This window comes from Suricata suricatta, chromosome 1 (assembly GCF_006229205.1).
Source record: "Suricata suricatta isolate VVHF042 chromosome 1, meerkat_22Aug2017_6uvM2_HiC, whole genome shotgun sequence".
NCBI lineage: Eukaryota > Metazoa > Chordata > Mammalia > Carnivora > Herpestidae > Suricata > Suricata suricatta.
Window position 1 is genome coordinate 177,014,543 of NC_043700.1, and position 24,695 is coordinate 177,039,237.

The 24,695-nt window shown below is 40.8% G+C and overlaps 1 protein-coding gene across 1 annotated transcript in view; it reads right to left on the reverse strand.

Moving 5' to 3' along the window:
• Positions 1 to 824: 824 nt before the first annotated feature.
• Positions 825 to 24,695, reverse strand: part of LOC115285890 (cytosolic beta-glucosidase) — a 110,865-nt gene continuing 86,994 nt past the window's right edge. Inside the window, exon 5 of the mRNA XM_029932588.1 lies at positions 825 to 1,290. Coding sequence (XP_029788448.1) covers positions 1,088 to 1,290 — 203 coding nt within the window. The 3' untranslated portion in view covers positions 825 to 1,087. The remainder of the gene's footprint in view (positions 1,291 to 24,695) is intronic.

A 24,695-nucleotide genomic window follows, 5' to 3' on the forward strand; every position in this document is an offset into this window, starting at 1 on the left:
GCTTATTAAACAAATGAATGTTGAGTAAATAATACTTAAATATGTAGGTGAGAGTCCAAATTCATTAAATGTGAAAGGCTTGCTGATGTGGACCTACAATGTCCAGAGGAAGCCCTACATCTACTACTGACCCCAGCTGAGGAAGTTCAGTAAAAGGTCCAACTCCAGTCCAATGCCAAGTACATCTCAGATGCACACACACATCTTCCCCTCATGTAGGTCACTCAGTCTATGTATATATTTCATGGATGTCATCAATGTTCTTACAGCTCTTAAATTCTTAAAAAATACCCAAAAGCATAGAATATGCCCTGCTTATTATTTTGCCTTTCATTTGATGTCCCTCTGGAGTAGGAATTCGGTTTCTGTTGAACACCAATTCAAATGCTCTTTCTGCCATTCACAGTCTAATTTGTTTTATTTATTTATTTATGATTTTTCAAAAATAATTCATCAGACAAGAGAAAGATGTCGTTGTTCATGTGTTAAGAAAACATGTGCCAAACACATAAACAAATCCATTTTATTAAATGTGTTATCAATTAATCCCTTTGTTGAAGAGAATGCATAACTATATAATGTGACTAACTTTTAATTTTGACTTTTTTATGCTAGATTAAACAGTAGAAAAATTATGGACCACATGAAAAAGTATCTACAAAGCAAACAATAACTGACATAACCAGGAAAACTAGATTCATAAACAAGTATTCTTATACTAAGTGGTCCTGACATTAGAGCTGCAAATCATGAGCATACTATCTCTATAAATTTTGCATTATTTTTTCTAGAAAAATTCTAAGGATTTAAATGGAAGTTTCCAAGTCTATCTGATTTCGTAATATAAAAATCAATTTCAGTGGTTTCCTATTCTATTTTTTTTTAAGCCTCATTGATCCACATGCAAATAGAGTAAAGGCCATCATTAAATACATCCCCAGGCATTACATATTCAGACTTCATAATCATGGATCAGCTGGTAGGAGATGATGACAAAGGCAACTTGAGATTGTCTGAAGGATCACCAAAGCAACTTCCTTTCCAAAAGCAGAGGCCTCTTCTCCAGCAGACATGGGACAGCCGTCTTTTATTGACTTTCCTTTAGTCCATTGTTGCGGATGATCTTGGCATACTCCTTGGCTGATGTGTAAGGGACTCGAGGTCTAGCAGGATCCTCAAAATCCACGTGGAAGAGACCAAACCGGCTACTGTACCCTTGGTTCCACTCAAAGTTATCCAGAAGAGACCACGCACAATATAGTTTAAGATTGACTTCGTCAAGCTGGATAGCTGATTTTTGTTTGAAGAGAGAAAAGACAAGAAAGAAAAAAAAGAAAGAAAATTATCATCTCTGGGAAAGTTTTTTGAGAACTTACAAAATCATTGACAACCAGCATGGCTGTGTTTCTCCTGCAGGAGATCACGGAAAAAAAACTTCTAAGTGCTCTTTCCCAGTTTTCTAGTTTAACCAAATAGGGCCTCCATTCAAGAAGTTAAATTACAAATAATTCTAATTATTTGGTTATTCATTCATTTTGATATGTGTTTTACTCATCCACTGATTCATTCAATAAATATCTTTTTAATATCTACTACTACTCATGCACAGAGAAACACACACACACACACACACACACACACACACACACACACACACTCAACTCAGTTTCTCCCTAGTACCTAGAATTATATTCATTAAAGACACTGCTCAGCTTCTAAGGGCAATCCCCAGATGATCCACGAAGACCACTAGTAAGTTGGAAGAGATGATACTAATAGGGCTGAAGAAGACTTAGCCCTTCCGTGTGTCCCTATGACCAAACTGAGACATGCCTTACAATTCTGGAAATAGGACCCTAAAATGAAAAGGGTCAGCATAAGCCCTGGTTGCACATATATTTTAGACCGAGTAGGCACAAAAGTGTGATGGCATCTCCTCTGCCCCACATCTAAACTCACAGTGGTGTCTACACCCTCGAAAAGCCAAAATAATGGACCATCTCTCCCCCAAATACACATGTGCACATATACAATATTCTGTATAATTTCGCTTGTGGATATCTGAAAGTCCATCCCTGGACTCTACAGTCCACAGTGTGGAGAATTTTCTAAGTAGTTTCTATACTGGTTCCCATCCTATTAGGAAATTTAACTCATTTTTTAGTATTTTAAATATTTTGATGAATATTATTTTAGCATTAGCATTTTAATTTAATATCTTAAATTTGGCAAAACTCTGGTATTGTATGAATTACTGTATTGAACATTTCTTTTTAAACCAGAATAAGTAAACTCTATATATGGGACGCACTAACATCTATTTCCCAATGCAGAGATTAAATAAAGGCACGTTTCCTTTACAAGGTAGACATACTCCTAAATAAGTTGGGTGAAAATGAACGTTCATATAATATACTCATATTTAATGATATCTGGGATCACCGTCAACCAGAATGGCTCTTCTGGCATTAGCAAAGCAAGATAAACTCTATGTTTTGCTTTGGTGTAAATCAGTGTTTTGAAGGTCTTTTAGAAGCACCATTCCCAGAAACTACTGCACGTGGGCTGACCTCCTAGTCACACTGAATTCTTTTTTTTTTTTTTTGACTATGGATACCCCATAGACAAAAGGTTCCTCGGAAGCTAACTGATGTATAACCCCTCCACCTTTGTGCACAGAGGCATGCAAAGTTCTGTACTTAAGAGACAGCAGGAAGTAAGCCAAGCTGGATTGACTCATTTTAATAAAGTATGGTTGGAAAATGAAATACATAAGGTTCAAGCACATCGAGTTCTTCAGGAATTAAAACATTTATAGGCACCCCCCTTCCACTTGTCCACACTGCCATTTGTGTCTCCTCCCCTCTCTGTCAACCACAACTTCAAAACACCAATATTTAAAAATTTTTTTTAATTTAAGTTCTCAATGGCATATATCTAAGAATTGAAATAACCCAAACCAAATACCAGGCCAGAACACAACAATCTCCTGTGACTGCCTTGGAATTCAAACTGGAAACATGAAAGAATCTGCATTTTTTTTCTCATTCGCACAATGACTGCCCAACAGAAAAGCCTGCTGGGTACAAAGCCAGACAGCTTCTGAAAACACGCATGGTCCCACCAAACGTGTACAAAGGATTGAATCGTGCTCAACCGGGGGATAAAAACGATGCCCCATCCGCTTGGAAAGGAACAAAAAGGAAATGCTGACAATTTCATTGTTACCCGCCTGGAGTTCCACTGAGGGCACTAAACCGCCCAGGGACGCTGGTGGGCGTCGCCGCATTTTCACTGCAGGAACCTTCAAATAATCACCTGGTTGGTTGGGGCTGAGGTCTGGCCTGCTGGAATCCTTCTCATTGTGTTACCACAGGGAAAAGTCACAAAACCATGCTAGAGCCTGTGTGCCTCTCCTTTTCCAATCTCTTCCAGAACAGAGAGAGACCATCATCACATTTCTCGTCGGTGTGATTTATGAGGGCCCAAATCTTAGGAGGGAAGATCACTTCTGTGAGTTCACTTTCTTTCCTTAACCAGAGTTGCAGGCAAAGAAAACACGGGCTGACAGGGACTGTGGATGGGTACAAAACACATGGGATAAAAACAACAAACACACAGAGCCAGAGTTTGGTTTTGGACAAAGAGTCCAGTAGAAAAGATCTCACAGTCAGCAAGTTGAACATAAAGATGCAAGGAGAAAAATATCTACGACTTGCTAATATATTAAAGCCTTAGTCAGGCTGTTCTAATTATAAGAACCATGTGCCACTGTTGTCCTGCTCTCGCTCTCTCTCTCTCACACACACACACACACACACACCCCACACACATACTGCCCAGTTTTAGTCAAACTAGGAAGGCTGAGGGAATGCTCCTTCATCAGACCACCCTAATTCTTTACAAGCTTAAGGGGTTCCTCAAATCACTCTCAGTTTCAATAATTTGCTAGAACTCACAGAACTCACTGAAACCTCTTATACTCAGTTATGATTTGTTATGGCAAAAGATACAAATTACCATCAGTCAAAGGAAGAGATACACAGGTCAGAGACTGAGGGGCTCCAAACATGAAGCGTCCATCATCCCCTCCCCAAGGGGTCCTGCCAGGGGCATGTGACCATACACACAGAGCACTGTCAGTTAGAGAAACTCACCAAAGCTTCAGTGTCCAGAGTTTTTATTGTGACTTCATTACACAGGCATGATTGATTAACTGACTATCCACGTGGATGAACTCAGACTCCAGGACAAGTGACACTGTATAAGCCAAAGCCCCACCTTCAATCACATGGTTGGTCTTTCTGATGTAACTAGCCATTCCATCAGGTGTAACATAGATTTCCTCCCAAAGCTGAAGGCAGAGGCCAACCCACTATTTAGGCAAAACCAAATTCTTTACTACACACACATGCACACATATACCTCTTTTAGAAGCTCATTGTTTTATGATCCTGGGCAGAATCTTCTCAAATTACTGGACTATGAAGTGTCACAATTATGCTTGTGTTTGTCACATTACAAAAGGCTACTAACTGGGCATTCAGCCTAAGTGGGCTTTATTTACTCACAGCTTATAAACAGAGATAGGCTTTGTTTTCAAGACTGCCTAGGACTATGTAAGACATCTATACGTGTGGTGCAACTGTTCATCTATCAAATAAAGCACTAACCCACAGGCCCAAGCTGCGGGTGAGAACCAGTGGAAGGGTTCTGAATGGTGCAAAAGGAAACACCTCACAGAAGAAAAATGACAGAGGTAAAGTCCCAGGAAGGAGTGAGAAGAAAAAAATATAAGCCTCTAGATTTCTGTGTTCTGGTAATGGCAAACTACATTGTTTGAGCAAGCCCCCCTGATGAAAACAAGTGAGCATGGTGGGTAGAATTTTAAAAGCAAATCTTTGAAACAATGAAAAGCTGATAATTTCATTGGGAATTACCTGGCCACAGCAGAACAAAGAAATCGAGACTGATGGGCACGACAGCTACTTTCATCTGATGGAATTTTCTAACTTTAGGAAATCAGAACCTTTTCCTATTATCCAGGGTAAGGATAGGGGGCAAAGCTCAGAGTCACATGGAGGGAAATCTGAGACCCCACTCATAGAAAACTAAGATCCCAAAAGACAAAACACTAATCCCTCAGGGGAAGGGTGACCCAGAAGCCAACCAGTAGCTGGAAAGTCTCAAGTCACCTGGTGGTTCTAAAAAAACGTCAAGTCTGGGTCTCGGACAGAAATGATCCCAGACTGGAAGTAACCCCAAGTGCCTGGAAGTTTCACATTCAAATACTTTCTGAATGGAAAGTTCTATGTTCTAAGTCTTCAATGATTATCACAAATACTTGTAAGCATAATCATCAGCACATAATCAAATAACCAGAAAGACATGGAAAAACGATAACAATCAGAAAATCACTAAAACCAACAGACAACAGAAACAGACCCACACGAGCTCATTTATTAAAACTGTGAGGCAGACTATAAAATAACCATGTTCGCTATGTTTGTCTGTAGAGATAAACTTGAAATATCTTCAAGGTTTATAGGGACCTATAAGAAGTGATGTGGCAGATTTGGGAAAAGAAATAGTAACACTGGGTTGTTGCAGTTACAGACGCAGCAGTTACTAGCGGAAGGGGCCTCCGGTTTCTCATGCCTGCAACAAAGATGCTAATATCTACTCTGGGGCTGCTGTAAAGATTAAACAGGACAGCACGGACCTCGGCACAACATATGCCTATGTGGGTACCTGTTGTTCTCCACTCTGGCCACCCCTTAGGAGAATACAGATTCCAAAGTAAAAATATATTTTGATGTGCCTTCTCCGCACCAAACCAGATATTTTGATGACGTCGAAACTGGGCTTAAATGAGCATCTGGGACAATGTAAAAGGGGGAAAAGGAGTCACAGGAACAAACTTCAGTCTAAGGAAGTGGAAGAGGGAAGGGAGTGGCACAGACAGATTGTATTAAATCTGAGGACAGGACTCTTTACATTAGTTGACAAACTCCTTTCTCCAGGGTGACATCTCCAAGTCACTGCCTGGTTTTCTGCCTCCCTGAGTCTCCCGAGAAGCAGTTCGGAGACCCCTCTAACGCTGACTTCCAGGTACCCACACTCTCAAACCTGTGAGTGGCTAGTTGAGCAAGTGCATCTGGGGTTTACTTTGCGAGCAGTAAATCTGGTCAGAGGTATGGAAAAACTAATAGCATGGGTCTGAGTCAAAATCCTTAAGGAATACATGGCTAAGTCAATGTCATAAGTCCAAAAGGCAGGATGCAAAACAAGCTCAGATACAAAGTCATTGAAATAGAATGAGAACAGATCAAAGACAAAGGCAGTCTTGGGGAGTGTCTGCAAAGGGTCATGGATTATTTTCTACTTGCATAAACTTGTTGCTGGATACGTGGCATATGGAAGAATCTGGCTGGGGTGCCTGGGGGGCTCAGTCGGTTGAGTGTCCGGCTTCGGCTCAGGTCACGATCTCACAGCTGGTGGGTTTGAGCCCCTCATCAAGCTCTGGGCTGACAGCTCAAAGCCTGGAGCCTGCTTCGGATTGTGTGTCTCCCTCCCTCTCTGCCCCTCCCCTGCTCACACTATCTCTCTCTCTGTTTCTCAAAAATAAATTAAAAACATAAAAAAAATAAAAATATATAAGAATCTGGCTGATGTAAAGATATAGAGCCAAAGCAAACATCAAAATGATTACTAATCCAGCAAGACATCATGTCTCAAAGTGTTGCCTCTGATGCCCTGAACCAGCTGGAATCACCTAAAAATAAGTTTGTTAGCCTCACCCCAGACCTACTAAAATCAGAATCTCTGGAGTTGTGTTATGAGCTAAATTATGTCCCCACCCCCGAAACCCATATGTTGAAGCCCCAACCCCTGGTACCTCAGCATATGATCTGATTTGGACGTAAATCTTTAAAGAGGCGAGTAAGATAAAGTGAGGTTGTTAGGGTGTGCCCTGATCCAGTCTGATTGGCGCCCTAAGAAGAAAGAAGTCACCTGAGGTGTGTGCACCAGAAGAAAGACCCAAGAGGACCAATGAGAAAACGGGTTACTTGAAAGCCAAGAAGAGAAACCTGCGAAGAAATCAAACTTGCTGACCCCCGCAATCGTACACCTTCTGCTTCCAGAACTTCGAGAAAATAAATCACTGTTGTTTAAGCCATCCTGTTTGTGGCATTTGGTTGTTGCAGCTCTTAGCAAACTAGGTTGGGATCTGAGAATTTCTGTTACCAATAAACAACCTGAGTGGTATTTACTCAGTAAAGGCTTCGACTGCTAAGCCTAGGATAAGCTCTCACAGTCCGCCGTAAGTTTTGGAACACAGAGGCTTCCCTCCTGAGGCTATGAATGTGGCCACTCCCTCAGCACCTCTCCTCAGCATTCATAGCTGGAGGGGCTCTTTGCCAGGAGACAGCGACGTGCAGGCCGAACCACGGCACCTTTCAGAAATGGGGGACACAGAGAGACTAAGATGGGAATTCTATAAGCTCAGGAGCGCCAGATGCCTGTCATCTGCTGCTTAATGAAAGCCTTGCCTTCCCCCAGTGGTGAGGCGTCTTCTCAATTCCCCTTCTCTCATCATCTTCTCAGCTCCCCGTGTGTAACGGGTTTGATGGCTCCCCGTATAGATCTGTTCATCCAAAACCTGTACGTGTGACCTTATTTGAAAAAAGGGCCTGTGCAAATGCATTTAAGGATCTCAAAATGAGAACATCATAGAGAATGCTGAGTCCTAAATCCAGTGACCAATGTCCTCAGAAAAGAAGAGAAGTCACACAGGGAAGAAGTCAATGTGAGGCCAGAGTCAGAGATTAGAGTGCTATGTCTGTAAGCCAAGGACGCCAAGGCAGCCGCCAGAAGCTAGTAGACACATGTGGCCTAGGGTGTCTCTCAGACCCTCCAGAAGGAATCGATCCTACAGGCACCTCAATTTCAGATTTCTGGCCTCCAGAACTGTGAGAGAAGAAATTTCAGCAGCCTGAAGCCACCAAGTTCGCAGTAATTTGTTACAGAGGCCACAGATCATGCGCCATACTCTTACAGAGTCGCTGCTGACTGGGCTCCAAGTCCCAAACCATCCACCTGCTTTTGCAGAGGGCTTGTGAGAATCCTTCCTCAAGCCCTGTCAGAGAGTGAGAGAAGTCCTTCCTGGGACAGAGTTTGGAGCAGATTTTCTGGCAATCGCCCCACATGCTAACCTTGCAACTGTGCTTCTCTGGGCTTGGTTGAACTGCACAGAGCATTCCAATGGGAAGACAGCTTCAGCTGGGTAAGAGTGCCTGTAAGGGAACCAGCACGTCGACTGTCTTTCCCTTTATTTGGAAAAAAAGTAATAAAATAGGACAACATCAGGAAGATCTAAATATAGAAAATGCACAATAAGCCCCCCACCCCCACTCCAGGTGAGTATCAGTGGCTGGAGAGCATCTGTGAAAATGCCCAAATAATCCCAACATGGGAGGCCCCACCTGCACACGGTAACTCCTAGTAGCAAAACCTATGACTCCCTGAAAAGCGAGTCTGAAAACCAAAGGTTAAGTTTTAAATATTTTATAGGAAAATGCCAGTTAATCAAAAATAAGCTGTAGAGATTTCTTAATTGCCTGTATTGTTCCCATTACCTACATTCAATCTGGGAGGGGAAGAAAAACCCTGCAAACAGTAAGCAGGTAAAAGGTATAAAAATTATATTTTTATTTAATTATAAAAATATTGTCTGAGGACAGGTGTACATTCAGTACCACCTTCTGTAATCTATCCATGATGAATACTTTCACAGTTACCTCTGCTGCAATAAACTCTTATGAAACCCAAAGTTCTGAGCAAGTGAAACTCTCCTCTACCAGAAAACCTTCATTCCTTCCTCCCTTCCCTGCTCTTCCCTCTTCCTTCCTTCCCTTTTTCTTTCCTTCTGAGGACTTACTTTTCCCTCTGCAAAATGGGGGCAACAATATCTTCTTCCTAGGATTGTGGTAAGTATTAAATAAATTAACACATATGAAGCTCTATGAAAAATGCCAACTTTACAGGAAACACTTAACATGTGGTAACAACTGTTGTTGTTGTTGTTGTTTCTCTCAGAGTCTGGAAGGGCAATGAATGAAACCTGTTTTTTCTCTTCCTCCCATCTGGCTTCAATAGTTTTCAGAGGGTATGGAGTCAGCAAAAACTACTCAGTGCTGAGAACCAGAGAAATCAGGGCATCAAGGGACAGAGCAGCATCTGGGCTAGGGTTTGTGCTCCGTGGGAAAGGGTCAGTTGTGGGTCACGAAAAATAAATCACTGAAGACAAGGACCTTGGGGTGAGGCTGCTAGATAGAGCGGGCACTGCTAGAGCCAGCCTGCCTCAGTGAACCGGGAGGTGAGGGCCACATCACTCAGGGTTTCTGGGGTCCTATGACAAGATCCTCCCTGCACTTACTAAATACGTATATATTGTGCTAGGAATTGGGAATCTAATGGAGAGCTAAATAAACAGCCCCTCCTTTTGTAGAGCTTAACTGCATTGGAAGCCATATCTTAATCCAATTACCACCCTGTGAGCCTTTAATTACACTCTGTGTAGAGTATTATGGAAGGAAAGACATGGGAACTGTGAGAAAGAACAACATATCAGCTCACATTTATTGAGCATTTAGGTACTGATTCAAGCGTTTCATGTATGCATTAACTCATTTCCTCTTTACAGTAAACCTAGGAGTTAGATATTATCATTGTCCCCATTTTACAGATAAGGGAACTGATGTACTGAGAGGTGAGGTAACATGTATAAAATTCATATAGAAAGTAAGTGGGAGAGTTGAGGTTGGAACCCAACAACAGAGGCTGCATGCCGTGTCCAGACAGATATTCTAGAGGAAGATCTAGCTTAGTCAGCAAGGGTGACAGGACAGGGCGAATGGAGCAATTTTCTGCCGCAAACTAGAGCCGAGAGCTCAGCATTCATTGGATTATCTACTGACATCAGCAGGGGTTTTCTCTTAGTTGTAAGTAACAAAAACTGACCTTGACAAATGAAGCGTAAAAGGGTCAAGCTGGAGAAGTAGGCTCAAATGAAACTTGCAGAACCAGGGCCCAAAGGACAACACAGAACTGGTGGATGGAAGAAACTTCCTTAACTGCCAATGACCCAATGGGCACTAAGTCCTGCAGCACATGTTGCTGCCAAGACCCCACTTTCCTGCAAGCGTGGTGGCCACTACTTCTGCACCAGAAGCCGGACCTTATAACCATTGTCGTGCTCAGGAGCTAGACGCCTCTGCTACTACTCTCACCAGCACAGTAGCTTCTGCCTTCCATAAGCTGTCTGCTTGCAGATCATATTCTTGCGTGGATAAGTCTGGTTGGTGGGACTAGGTCACATGTGTGAGCCCTGGTTCCCACAACATCTGAGGAATGTCATTCTCCACCTTGGTTAGACAAAACTCTTAAATCTGGGCATTCCTCAAAGGTAGCAAGAGTGTTCAACAAGTGTTAGGCACCCCGAAAATGTGACAGATGCCCACTTCACTAGATGAACAAGGACAAGAAAAATCCAAGAAAAACGAACCACATATGTGAAAGATCAGACATGGGAAAGTTCACCGCACATCTAAGGAACTCCAAGAAGGTAGTTCAATGGATCAAAAAGACTTATCAAGAATTCATAGAAACAGAGGGTGGAATGGTGGTTACCAAGGGCTGGGACAGAGGGATATGGGGAGAGGTTGTTCACAGGGTACAAACTTTTAGTTAGAAGATGAATAGTTTTTAAGGATATGTATGGTATTTGTAGTTAATAGTTTGATAATTATACTGTATTGTGGGCTTGAAAGTTGCTAAGGGAGTAGATTCTAAATGGTCTCACCACACAAAAGAAATGGTTATGGGAAATAATGGAGGGTGTTAGCTAATGCTACAATGGGAATTATTTTACAATATATAAATGTATCAAATGAATGCATTGTATGCCTTAAACTTATACAATGTTATATTTTAATTATATCTCAAAAAAGCTGAAAAAAAAAAAAAAAGAACTGTGGAGAAAGAGCCATAAGGCAGGGGACAGGCAGGTCCTTATAAAGATTTTAAGGATTTTGATCTTTATCCCAACCACATTAAAAGTCATTGAGTGAGTTTAAGCAAGGGAGTGACTTTAGCTAATTTGCATTTTTAGAAGATTACCATGACCTCTGTGGAGAATAAATTTGAGTGCAGCAAGAATGGAATCCAAGAGAGTCTTTAGGCGTGATTGTAATAAATCATGAGGGAGATGGTGGGAGCTTGGTCTGTGGTGGTGTAAGTGAAAAGAAGAGAAAATCAGATGGATTAAATAGATATTCAGAGAAAATCAACTGGATTGAACAATTCACTGGAGATCAGTGGTGAAGGAGATAAGGCAGCAAAGATAACACAATTTAATGGATAACATTGAAGTTAGGGAATTTTGGGTATAGACAAGTTTTGGAGGAAAGGCAGAGAAGTTAATGAATCAAGCTTTGGTTACGATGACTTGAGGCTTCTCTTTTTGATCTCGAAATGAAGAGTTAAAATGGCTCAGCATAGAGTTAGAGATGGAAATGTAAATTTTGGAGTCATCATGTAGAGATGGTAATTGAAACCATGGCTGTTGAACACAATTTAGAGACATCAGTGCAAGCCTTATGGTATTCCAACACTTAAAAATAAGATGAAGGAAAATTGAGGTAGAGGGCCAGAAATATTCTGATACAACCATAGATGACACTTTCTGATAATGTAATTGGACCAAAGTTACAAAGCTAAGATGGGAGATTTTGGAAATGAACACTAAGGCTATCTTGATTCCAAAGCCCACAATCCTTCCATAATAATAACATGGAAAGATTGTAAACCTAAGACTGTGGGTGATATGCAAAGGTCAAAGCTACTATGGGAAGCATATAGCCAGACAATGTGAAAAGCATAAAGTGGGTGAAGGTGGAGAAGCACCTGCCACATCTATCCTGTAAGAGCAAAAATCTAGTACTTATAGTGTAGAGAAAATTCTCAAGTCTTCTCCACCCCTTCAGAATCCCTTTATAGCACTCCAGGAAAAATTCAGGATCAAAACCAAAAAACTATCCCCAGTGAGAAAGAGTAGCACTCAATTTAGAGGACAGTAATTGATCCAGATTTTTCTGGGATGATAGTTTTAAAGGGGATTGGGTTATGAAGTTCTGACCTGCATAGGTAGGGGTCTCCCTTTCATGCACTCTTTTGTTTTTAAATTTTTTAATATTTATTTATTTTTGAGAGAGAGAGAGAGAGAGGGAGAAGGACAGAGCATGAGTGGGGGAGGAGCAGAGAGAAGAGAGAGACACAGAATCTGAAGCAGGCTCCAGGTTTTGAGCTGTCAGCACAGAGTCTGACATGGGGCTTGAACCCATGAACTGAGATCATGACCTGAACCAAAGTTGATGCTAAACTGACTAAGCCACCCAGGTGTCCCATGCACTCTTGAAGTCAGAGTGGTAAGAGGGCATGGCTTCTTTCCCCTTGGAGCACACTTTGCCAAGGTGCATACTTTGTCCAAAGTCTCTCTTTTTCCTTTTTAACAATAGGCTCAGAGCTTCTTGACTTGCTCAGGCCAAGGACAGAGGCAGGGTTGGGAGGGGGGGAGGGTAAGAGGCGGAAGAAAAATGCACCCTCTCCTGTTATCTGTTGCTCTGGTTCTATTTCCTAGGGTGTGATACAGTGTTGTTGGTTTTCATTCTGTTAGAAGATAAGTTTAGAGATCCTAAGATGAATTTAGGAAAAATTGTGGCCTTTTCAGCTTGTCTTAACTCTGGGCTTTAGAAGAACTCTAACTTGTCTCTGGGCAAACAACTATGCCATGTGGTTCACCCTAGCTCACTAAACTTCTGAAGAGAATTGGGTACCATGACCCAGTTTAGGTCAAATAGCATATGATGACTCCAAAATTTATACTTCCATCTCTGGTATCTCCCTTACCTTCAAAGTCTCTATATAATTGAATAATTGACCTCTCTCCTCTCAGTCAAAATGACATTTAAAATTAACACGTATATTTGTATACTAATGTTGAAGGCAGCATTATTCACAAGAGCCAAAAGATGGAAACAACCCAAATGTCCATCACTGGATGAATGGATAAATAAAATGTAGTATATACATACAATGGACTATTACCTGGTATTTAAAAAAAAAAAGTATAAAGTTTTGGTACATTTTACAATATAGATGAAACTTGAAGACATTTTGCTTAGTGAAGTAAGTCAAACAAAGAAGTCACATATTGTATGATTCCACTTGTGTGAGGTACTAGAATTCAGAGGCAAAGTAGGACAGTAGTTACTAGAAATGGAGGGGAGGAAACAATGAGGAGTTACTGTTTAATGAGCACAGCTTTGGTTCAGGGAAGATGAAAAAGTTCTAGAGGTGGATGGAGGTGAGTACATGAAAGTACTCAACACCATTAACCTGTAAGCTGAAAATGGTAAAAATGATAAATTTTGGTTTTATGTGTTTTCATTTTCAAATTTTAAAATTAAAATGTTTAAATAAATAAAATTTAACACGTATAAAATTGAACTCTTGGTTTTTAACCCATTCCCCAAAGCTGCCCCTTCTGCCAGCTTTTCTAATCCTAGCAAATTCTTCATACCAAGCTCGTAGACATCATGCTGCATTCTCCCTTTGCCATGTTCTCTGCCATTGCCAGTCTAACTGGCTCTGCTTCCATCCACCTCTCTATCCCCCGAAATGGCCACAGTAGCTTTCTCACTGGTCAAATGCCACAACCCTTTCAAACAATGTAGCCATAAAGTGTAAATCTCTGAAAAACCAATTTAGCTTATGTGCTTTCCTGTGAAACTCCTTCACTCAATGATTTCCTATCCTAGTGCAAAACCTGACATCCTTTTATGACCTTTAAGGCTCTGTATGATCTGGCCTCTGCCTGGCTCTCCTCTGCCTTTTCCTTGCTGTTTTCCACCTCCATTCTCCAGACATACTGGGCTTCTTTCTCTTCTTGAAATGTGCTGAGCTTTTCTCCACTTTATGACTCCACTCCTGACTTTCTTCTACCAGGATCATTCCTCCAGGTCCCCACTTTATGGCTCGTTATTGCCCACAAATCTTAATCTAAATTCATCTCCATAAGCTATCTTTTCTGATGGCCCAATTTAAAGTTTTATTCCCAACCAACCCATTCTCTCTCATACCATCCTGTACTACTATTTTCTTTGTGACCCTTTCAATAAGTGGAAATGTCTTAGTCATGTATTTTCTTATTTTTTAGTGTCTATCTTCCCTGGAAGACTGAAAATCTTGTGAGAAACAGGGACATCTGTGTACTGTCTTCAGTATTCCCAATCCTGAGCATAGTACTTAGCACAGAGTGGATGTTAAATAAACACCTGTTGAAGGAATGAAGAAGAGAGGGATGGAAGGAGTTATGGAAGAAAGAGAGGAGAGAAGGAAGGAAGAGAAGAAGTAAGGATAGAAGAAAGGAAGGAAGGAAGCAGGGGGGAAAGGAGTCATCTTAATGTGATCTTAGTAAGACTCCGGTCTCACTATTACCATATGGATATTAGAATCATTGCATCTTCAGGCTTAGTAATCAAGACTTCAGCGGGTATTGATTCCAAATCCACACCCAACACCTGAATCCCTGTTACTACACTGCTGGCTACCCCTATTCCATGGAAACCAACTTCTGCTTCCAGTCCCAACTGGGTGATTCCAAGTCTCCACCCATTCACACCTGAGATTCCTCATCATTTTCCATTGGCTTCTTACTCTCTGACATTCCCCCAAAAGCTTGTCCACTGTCTCAGCTGCTGCCACCACACTTCACCTCTGACTCCCAGTATTTCTCAAAGAATGCTTTATTTGGCCCTTGGTTGCATGTCTGGGATAGTCCTCTGGAGTGCTTACCCTTCTTGAGAACTCTGGGAGATCCTTTTGAGCAATGTCATTCCACTCTCCTGGACACAGTATAAGCTTGAATGGTGGCTCTTGGTTCCAGAAATCCCCTAGGGAACCAGCGTAGAGCCCCAAGAGAAAACATCCCTCATCATACAACCTTACCTACAGGCCTGAGGTACACCCTTGGGAACAGCTATCATGTTTTCAGTCCATAAGCATATTGATCTACTTGTATATAGAAATAGCCCATCTCTAATAACTACAGCCATGTAATAATAGCCCTTAAAGGAAGTAGCTGGTGCCCCAGATAGAAATATCAGAGGCCTACCTTCCTATACACAGGTAAAAGGGTAAGTTCTATGGCTCAGTAAGTGAGAAAATAAGCACTATGGGTGAATAAAAGTTGTATAACTGCATATGAGCACTTAACAAATGTGTAGTTTTGCTCTAAAACTGATTTAGAACTATGATTTGTCAAATCAAATTCTGAGCATATAATTAATACTAACACTTTCTACTTAGCTTCTTTCTTTCATTATTCCCTTATGTCCACAAAATACTTCATTAAGCACCTACTATGTGCAAGTTATTGTTTTAGGCAGAGTGATTCTCATAGAGGAAGGGAAAATCTGATGGAGAGTTACCCTCAAGGTCAAGCAGCCAAATAAGAAAGAAAAGCTCCCACATAGTTTGTCTGATTTGTGCACTCACTAAACACCCTTAACTTCCCTTTTACAACATGAATGAGACATGGAATTAACTATTTGTTCATTTTCTGTCTTCAACTCCCTGGGTCTAAGCTCCATGAGGGCATTAAGCACACAGATCTTATCCTAGTGAGAAGGATAGGTGTTTAATGAATATTGCTTAAATGAATGAAGGGCTACAAATTGGACATAGAATACGGAATACAATGTTACCAATATAAGATTAGATAAAATGTACTTCTCAAGAAGGCAAGATTATTTTCTTGGCCATGATAACAAAAATCAACTCCAAATTCATCTTGTCCAAATAAAGAGAAAGAAATGACTTCTTCCAATTTGATCAACTCACTGCTCATTTTGTATCCTGGAATATTTTCCTGTGATCACAAGCACCATGTCTCTTGCCTCATGTTACTGGAATTTCTATACATATATAATAAATGTTGAATGAATTATATTAAATGCCCCTTAAAAAGCCATTTTTCAGTGGAGTCAATGCCACCCTTTTCTACTGACAAAAAGAAAGAAAGCAAGTGTTAGCATTATCCTCACCACAATAATACCACAAAAACACTTCTAGTGCTTGCATACAATGGCCGCTGTAAAGGCCTAGAGTCAAGAGATACAGGAAAGTGAATAGTAGAGAGTTGAGAAGAAAGAGCATTGGCATCTCTTTAAAATGCTACCTTGTAAGTTTTCATCTTGTTGGCAGCAAGTTCAAGCCCAGGTGGGTACACCTCACCCAGACTGCCTGTCCTGGACTATTGTACAAGTCTCGCTAGTCTGTGTTTTAAGGACAATGAAGGACACTGCTCAGTGATGTGGCCACAAGCTGTTCAGGGAAGAGACTTTGCTCAGCACATTTCAGCCACTGAGCAAGGCTGGGCTCGTTTCAGAGAGCCACATAAAATAAATAATCATGCAAAAGCAGATTCATTCTGATAGGGCTCTGACAGCTGCTCTGAGAGGTGGATCCTTGCAAGCCCATCTTTCAACAATGAACTGACCCAAAGATCCAGGAAAGCTCCAGACAGGACCATATGGCCTGGAATAAAAACATATTTCAAACTCTGTTTATTATGCATATCTTTCAAAGGTTCACTACTCTGTGATGAAACATTGCACCTGCAAAGCTTTAATAAGCTTCCCAAGCAAGTACAATTATAAAATCTCAGGCACCTGAAGAATTTGTCTTCTCTTACACTTAGCTATGCACTGCCCAGCAATGACTGGTCTCATTCTTTTTAATTATATAGGTTTGCAGTATTTTGTAAGCTGCGATCAATACTTATTCAGAAAACAAAATCCCTTATAGACCTTAGCATGAGGGCATGGAATATCTCTCCTCCTAAATTTTAGGGACTCCAACATTATTGCATACAGAACCTTCCAGTCTGCCTGAAAGGAAAAGCAGCCGTTCAATCATGCACCTCTGCAAAGACAGGAGAGCATTTGACATGAATTTAGGTGGGCTTCATTTATCAGCAATGGAGGGGGTAGAGGGGGTATGAACAGTTTCCCGTCACTAATGTGCTCTGTGACTCCACATCTGGTCCAAGTATTTGAGAAGCACAGTTTGTTCATTATTCACTCAACAAATACTCACTGAGTAGCAATTATGTGCCAGGCTAGGTGTAGTGATTCAGAGATAAATAGCATATAGTTTCTGCCTTCAGGAGTTGATGGTCTCACTGGTAAGACTCAAGAAAAACTGATTTGAAAATACAAAAAGACACTACAGGGACAAAAATGGGGAGACTTAACTCTCCTGGGAAGTTCAGGTACAGCTTTCCAGGGAATTAGGCATTGGAATCAAAACCTGAAAGGTAATAATTCACTAGGTAGTTAAGTAAGAGAAGGTATAAGCCATATCCATGTTGGAACCCTGCCCAGGTGAATTTTAATGGCCTGTCCCAAGGCCACAAGCAGTGTGATAGAGTTTGAGGCCATGAGTTCTGTTTCCATCCTTGCCTCTAATCAGCTAATGCATTAAGAAGGTGTGTGTCTCTGAGACTGTTCATGTGATCCTGTGATGGGTTTAAAATAGATGACCATTACAGGCCTATTGGCACTAGAATCCTTCTCGAGTTCTCTCCAAACTAAGAGTCTATGTGAAATGCAGACCTCTTCTATTTCTCTACCCCAAAACAGTGAACAGTGGTTTATTTTAGGATTAACACGTGAATTTTACATAAGTTGGCTTAGCTTCATCATTATAGTGTGATGGAGTGACTGGGTCTTACTGATCCTGTCTTATTCCCCTTGAATCCACAGTCTTGCATCATATCATAAAAGGATTATATCATACTCGGCCTTCAAAATGAAGAACATAAGACCAATAATGGTAGTTGAGACAAAGACTTTGACTGTGAGATTACATGCAGACTTAGAGACATGAAAAAAGTAACTGTTTCTCCCCTAAACGTACCAATGATGCCATTAGTAATATGCAAGAAGATGAGCTTTTGTTTGTTTGTTTTACCAGAGGTTGTTATTTGACAAGTGTACTCAGGGCATTAAAAAGAGGAAGGAAGGGAGAGAGGGAAAGAGAGAAAAAAGGGAAAGGAAGCAGAGAGGGAGAGAGGAGATGGGAGAAAAGGAGGAGAAAGGGAAGGGAGGGAGAGAGGAAGGGATGGAAGTAGGCAGAGAAACACGTACTTCCTACAATCAACAGTGTCCCCAAACTGCTTTTATCTCCAGGCGCTCAGTAATGATTCACAATATGTAGCCAGGGCGTTATCTTTCAAGGCGTTTTAGACTCAAGGAGAACAGCAGAGGATTACCAGAGATGGCACCTGATACTGCCCAGGCACACAGAAAAACGGACCGTTATGATTTATTGCTAAAAACCACATTGCTCACAATAACCTTAAAGACTGATGCTGTTGGATTACCTGGGTGGCTCAGTCAGCTAAGTGTCTGACTCTTGATTTAAGCTCAGGTTATGGTCTTGCAGTTTGTGAATCAGGCCCTGCATTAGTCTCTATGCTAACAGCACAGAGCCTGCTTGGTATTCTCCCTCCCTCTCTCTCTCTCTCTCTCTCTCTCTCTCTCTCTCTCTGCCTCTCCCCCACTCATGCTGGCTCACCCTCACTCTCTCTTTCTCTCAAAATAAATAAATAAACTTATAAAGACTGATGATGTTATGTCCATTATATGGATAAAGAAAATAACATTCAGAGAATGTGTTTTCAAGGTGAGCAAGAGAACAGTAACTGAGGAAGGATGAAGACCCAGCTCTCTGCTTCCAAAGTCCATGCTCTTTCCAAGACCCTATCTTGCCTTCTTTTTAATTCATCTTTATGATGCCCTGCTCAGGAGGTAGAGAATAGTCATTTTGGTCTCCATTTTACCTATGCTTTGAAAGACTGATGATCACAGCCGTATATGTGGCCATAGCAGATGAAGTGTTGAAGGAATTTTGGACAGGTACCTGACACTGATCATGTCACTGACAGGTGCAGGTCCAACCAAAGTCTCTTTTTATTTGACCTCCCTGTCTGTCATATATCAGTTAATCTTTTATGGTTTGAGTATTAAAAAGACAAAAATATTCCTAAGAGGTGTCAGCAGGAAGGGAGAGAGAGGATTAAAAACCTTTTATTTTACTATGAGTATAGGCAGAGAAAACTATCACTCACAGAGAAAATGGAATCAAGATATTTTTGCTTTTCTCTGGCTTATGGTAGAACTCTATATTCTCTGAATTCCATTGCTATTATTGATAAATACTGGTTTTGTTTGAATTTTAATAAATACACTCTTTTATGAGCTACTGTTCACTGAGTTCCAAACAAAGCTACAGACCACCTCTCCCACCCAACTTTTCATTAGCCATCTCCACAAACAACTTTCTTCAATGACAAATGGGGTGAATTTACTCCTATTTTGAAGCTAATAAGACAGCAGTAATTTACATTTACTGGGTGTTTATTGGATATCAAGTACTGTTTTAAGAGTTTTATATGCATCTTTCATTTCCCCTTTACAACAACAAAGTAGGTACTCTTTTTACTCTCATCTTAAAGCGGAGAAAAATGGGTCTTGGGGATGCTGTATTATTTGCCCAGGCTCATGAATGAGATAATACAATTCAACTACAGTCTCCTTTGTAAGCCTCTTGTAGAGTAGAGTGGATTAACAACTTGGAAATGATTCTGGAAGGACAACTACATCATCTTATTTTTATTTAATATATTTATTTTTTAATTCAATCCACATTTTTCTCCAAGCCACTGAAAATATAGAAACAAGTAGGATGAGATGAAAATCCCAAAGAGTTCCTCTGTCTTGTAAAGTAAAAAGACACACGGGGTGCCTGGGTGGCTCAGTCGGTTGAGCGTCCGGCTTCGGCTCAGGTCATGATCTCACGGTCTGTGGGTTTGAGCCCCCCTTTGGGCTCTGTGCCGACAGCTCAGAGCCTGGAGCCTGCTTCTGATTCTGTGTCTCCCTCTCTCTCTGCCCCTCCTCCCTCAAGCTCTGTCTCTCTCTGTCTCAAAAATAAATAAAACATTAAAAAAAATTTTTAAAAAAGATACATAAAGGAGTAGTTATGAAACAATGCAATCAGGACAAACACTGGGTATCATGGGGGCACAGAAGTGAAACTCCTGACTCAGTGAAGATATTGGGAAAGGGAGACATCAGACCTTCTTTAGTGTAGATAATGCTAGAATAATCGTGAAGGGCCAGTAGGAGATACTGAGAAGCAAAGGCCAGAAAGCACAAGTCAAAGACAAGGACATGTTCTGGCAATGGCATCTAACGTGATGTGACACAAGACATTGAAAAAGGCAAATGGGTAACAGTAATCCTGGAAAGTGTGTAAAAAGTGTGTTAAAAGTCATGCCACTCAAGACTTTGCTTGCCATGCTAATAAACTGGAATTTGATGCTGAAGGCAATGAGAAACCTAGGGAGTTTTAGGTAGAGGAATAAGAAGACTGAATCTGCACGTTAACAATCCTTCTTCCAGCAGACTAGAGACAGGAGTCAGGGAGGCCAGTTAGGAGGCCACCATAGCCTAATATTTAAGAAAACTGCAGTGGGATAAGAAGGAGGAACCAAATACTAGAGGTATTAAGAAGAATCATCCTACAGCAAACTAACTACGACAAAGTTATGGCTCCCATTTTTATAGCTGTGTCCACTGGGTTAACCAGAAAGAGAATTCAATACAACGATCAGGTTTGGGGAATTCATGATAATTAACAAGGAACTTTACAGTTTATAAATGAAATTGACAGATAGGATTTTATTTCTCCTTTAAACAACCCTATGAGGTTAGCTATCCTCATCTCAAATGGGATCCCTGAGCAGAGAGGTCAAGTGACTTATTCAAGCTCCCCCAAGTAGTAGAGGGAAGAACTAGAACTTGAACTCTTTTTAAGTCCAATTTTAGAGACTTGGAGACATTTGCCACTATATAGCGTGACGCACGTAATAACAGTAGCAGAATAATAAGGATGGTAGCTAATGCGTGTTGGATACCCAGGTTCTCTTCTCAGAACGTTGTATTTATCAACCCACTGACTCCTCACCACAACCACATGCAGTAGGTATTGTTATCTCCACTTCGCAGAAGCAAACGGGACACAAAGAGGTGCCAGCTATAAGCTGCATCAGCTGTGATATATATCTGTTGCCATTTCCCCTGTGGGGCAGATCCAAGCGCCACGGCAAACAGAACCCCACAGCCATCAGTTCATGACTTGTCTTCTTCACCAGACATCCTGTTTCTTTCAGAGCCTGTGGCTTAGAGGAAAATCCAGACCCAGGTCCTCATTGTTTTAACCCACATGTTAAAGATGAGAACTATTTCCCCCCAACTCCAATTCTTTGAGTTTACAGGCAAGGATATCCAGGACCTCCTTACTGGGCTGCTAGTGTTGACTTCTGAAAGCTAGAGCCAGGCTCTGTTGATCCAGTTTGAGTTTTCAATAGGGAGCCATTTTCTAGCAGCATCATGTGTGCTGGGCTATGCTGTCCTGGAGCGGGATAAACAACCTCGGGCTTGACTGCCCAGTGCATCAGGCTGTGGAAACAGCCCTCCGGAGGACCTACTCACCAAAAGCCCATTAGCCAATTACTCAGAGCCTGTTTAGTAAATGAGCTCTTTCTGCGTACTAATTGGAGCCCTGTAAAAGTAAATTTGCAGGGAGAAGCTAGCTCTCCATGGCCAGATTCCTCTCTCTGGCACACCCCTGAATCAGGGATCCTGGAGAGGCAGAATGACTTAGTGGTGCAGCCACAGGCTCTAAGCCTGGGCTGCCTACTTTCAAATCCCAGCTCTGGTACTTACTGCCTATGTGGCCATCAGCAAGTTACACTGGCCTCAGTTTCCTCATCTGTGAAATGAAGATTATAGGGCTGATTTCATGGGATTTGGGGGGCTCAGATGAGGTAATACAACGGTGCCCAGCACATATGAACTATTCAATAAATTTTATATGGTATTGTTCACTTCCCTTGCTTGTTTATGTGAACAAACCACCTTATTCCAAAGAATGTAATATATAAAAATGACAGGAAGCAGTATAAATTTACCAAGGTTTCATTGCTCAAGTTTGAGTAAATACATTTACACAGGGTATCTGTGATGTTTGCTATACTCTTAATGTGGCAATTAAGATATACTTTATTATTAGTTTGCATTACTATATCACTGAGTGACTTTTCATATACCTAAGCATTAATTATCTCCTCAATTCGATTTCATGCTCCTTTAAAACACTTTTTTATGTTTATTTATGTTTGAGAGAGAGAGAGGAGAGAAAGAGAGCACAAGCAGAGAGGGGGCAGAGAGAGAGGGAGACACAGAATCTAAAGCAGCTCTAGGCTCCGGGTTGTCAGCACAAAGCCCAGCGTGAGGCTCAAACCCACGAACTATGAGATTATGACCTGACCCAAAGCCAGATGCTTAACAAGCTGAGCCACCCAGGTGCCCCTCAATTTCCTGCTCCTTGAAGAAATGTTTCTTGTAGCTTCATACTCCCCAGTACCATCCAAAGATTAAATAGATATTTGTTTATTATTGATGTCATTGAGTAAATTGTCATTCCTGATGAAAATCAGCTGGAATGAATATTGGTATGTACTACCCGTGAATACTTAATACTTCAGGATTGAAGGCTTCCAATGAATTTAATCTCTATTCATGATTTAGTGTCAAATTAGACATACATACAGTCAAACACCCATAGGGCAAAATAGTAATAAAATAAGCTAAGGCAAAAACTTACAATACTCATGAATCATAGTTGTTTATTTTATGAGGACTTCACCACAAAGTTAAAGTAGATGAATACTAAAGGCTTCATGGTCTTAACTCCCCTAGAGCTGGGCAACAGCTAGCCTAAGAAGTAGAAAGGGGCACCTGGGTGGTTCAATTGGCTAAGCATCCGACTTCGGTTCAGGTCATGATCTCACAGTTCGTGGGTTTGAGCCCCGTGTCCAGCTCTGTGCTAACAGCTAGCTCAGAGCCTGGAGCCTGCTTCTGATTCTGTGTGTCCCTGCTCATGATCTGTCTCTCTGTCTCTCAAAATTAAATAAATGTTAAAAAAAGTTTTTAGAAGTAGAACAGACTTGGGCCACCTGCGTGGCTCAATTGATTAAGCGTCTGACTTCTACTCCGGTCATGATCTCACAGTTAGGGGATTCGAACCCCATATTGGGCTCTGCAATGATAGCTCAGAGCCTGGAGCCTGCTTCAGATTCTGTCAGATTCTCTCTCTCTCTCTGACCCTCCCCCACTTCTTCTCTCTCTCTCTCTCTCTCTCTCTCTCTCTCTTTCAAAAATAAGCATAAAAAAAGGACACATTCTGAAAATGAAACTGAAGTTCTGCCTAAATTAACTGTAATTGTTATTGAAGTTGTGCAAACTTGATCAAATAATTTTACTGCCTGCAAAATTTTAAGTACACTTTAGTATACATGAAAGTAATGTGCTTGGTATTATTGAAACAACATAAACCCAGCAGCCATTTTATGGCTTGAGTACCTGATGGCGATTTTATTAAAAATTATAGTTTTAAAGATAAATATTGGATATAATAACTTCATAATGTGGTAAAAGTCCATTACTCTATTTAATCTTTTAAAATTTAATCTCTAAAAGCATAAAAATCATATGTTGATTTGTTTAAAGGAAACATAAGAAAAACAAACTTAACATCTTTTGTTAAGTGTAGGTAACAGCTGTATAGAGAAGTCAGAACCATACACGTGCAGACCTGTCATTCAAATAGACTTAGGTAAAGAGTTAAATTACTCTTCATCATCAGGTTTCTATGGAGAAATAACTTTGTACTTAAAAAAAGAAAAGAAAAGAAAAGAAAACCCTGAAATAGCTTCCTTTCTTTAGCATGGTCATTTTCCTGATTTCACACCCAGAAGCAAATAGAACGTGACTAGCTAATTCCCAGCTGCATAAAGATTTAAATCCATGTCTGAACACTGGACAATCAAATTATGTAGTAGAACAGTCACCAGAAATAAACGCAACACATAAATGCAGTTTATTCAGTATTATTAACACAAATAAAATTTACACCTACAGTCCTGTGTATTAAAAATAACTTTTCCCACATCAAATAGCAATATTTTGCTATGCCAATCAAATTAAAACACCAGAAGCATACGGAAATAAATCAATTCTGTAACAAACCTTTGAAAAGTATGGCATTTATCATGTTCAAGACAGGTTAATTCTAGTTCTAAACCAACTTTCTTCCAAGTAGGGGCTTTTGTTTCTGTTCTTTTCTTTGCTGGAAATGTACTTAACACAAACACTCTGTCACTCTAAGCACAAAATCCTTTTTCTCCCACCCAACATAAATTAAAAAGAGAAAAAAAATACACACACACACACACACACACGCACACGCACACGCACACGCACACACACACACAAGCTTACCAGACCTAGACAAATTTAACTGTATTGATTTTAGGCAAAAGTGGAACTAAAATCCTATGCCAAGATGAGAGTCTGAAAATTCTGGTGAGAAATGTTTATAGAAAAAGCCCTGTTCCCTTGTTCCCTGTCAACAGTACTTTGGAGATTAACTGTAAAATCACCTTA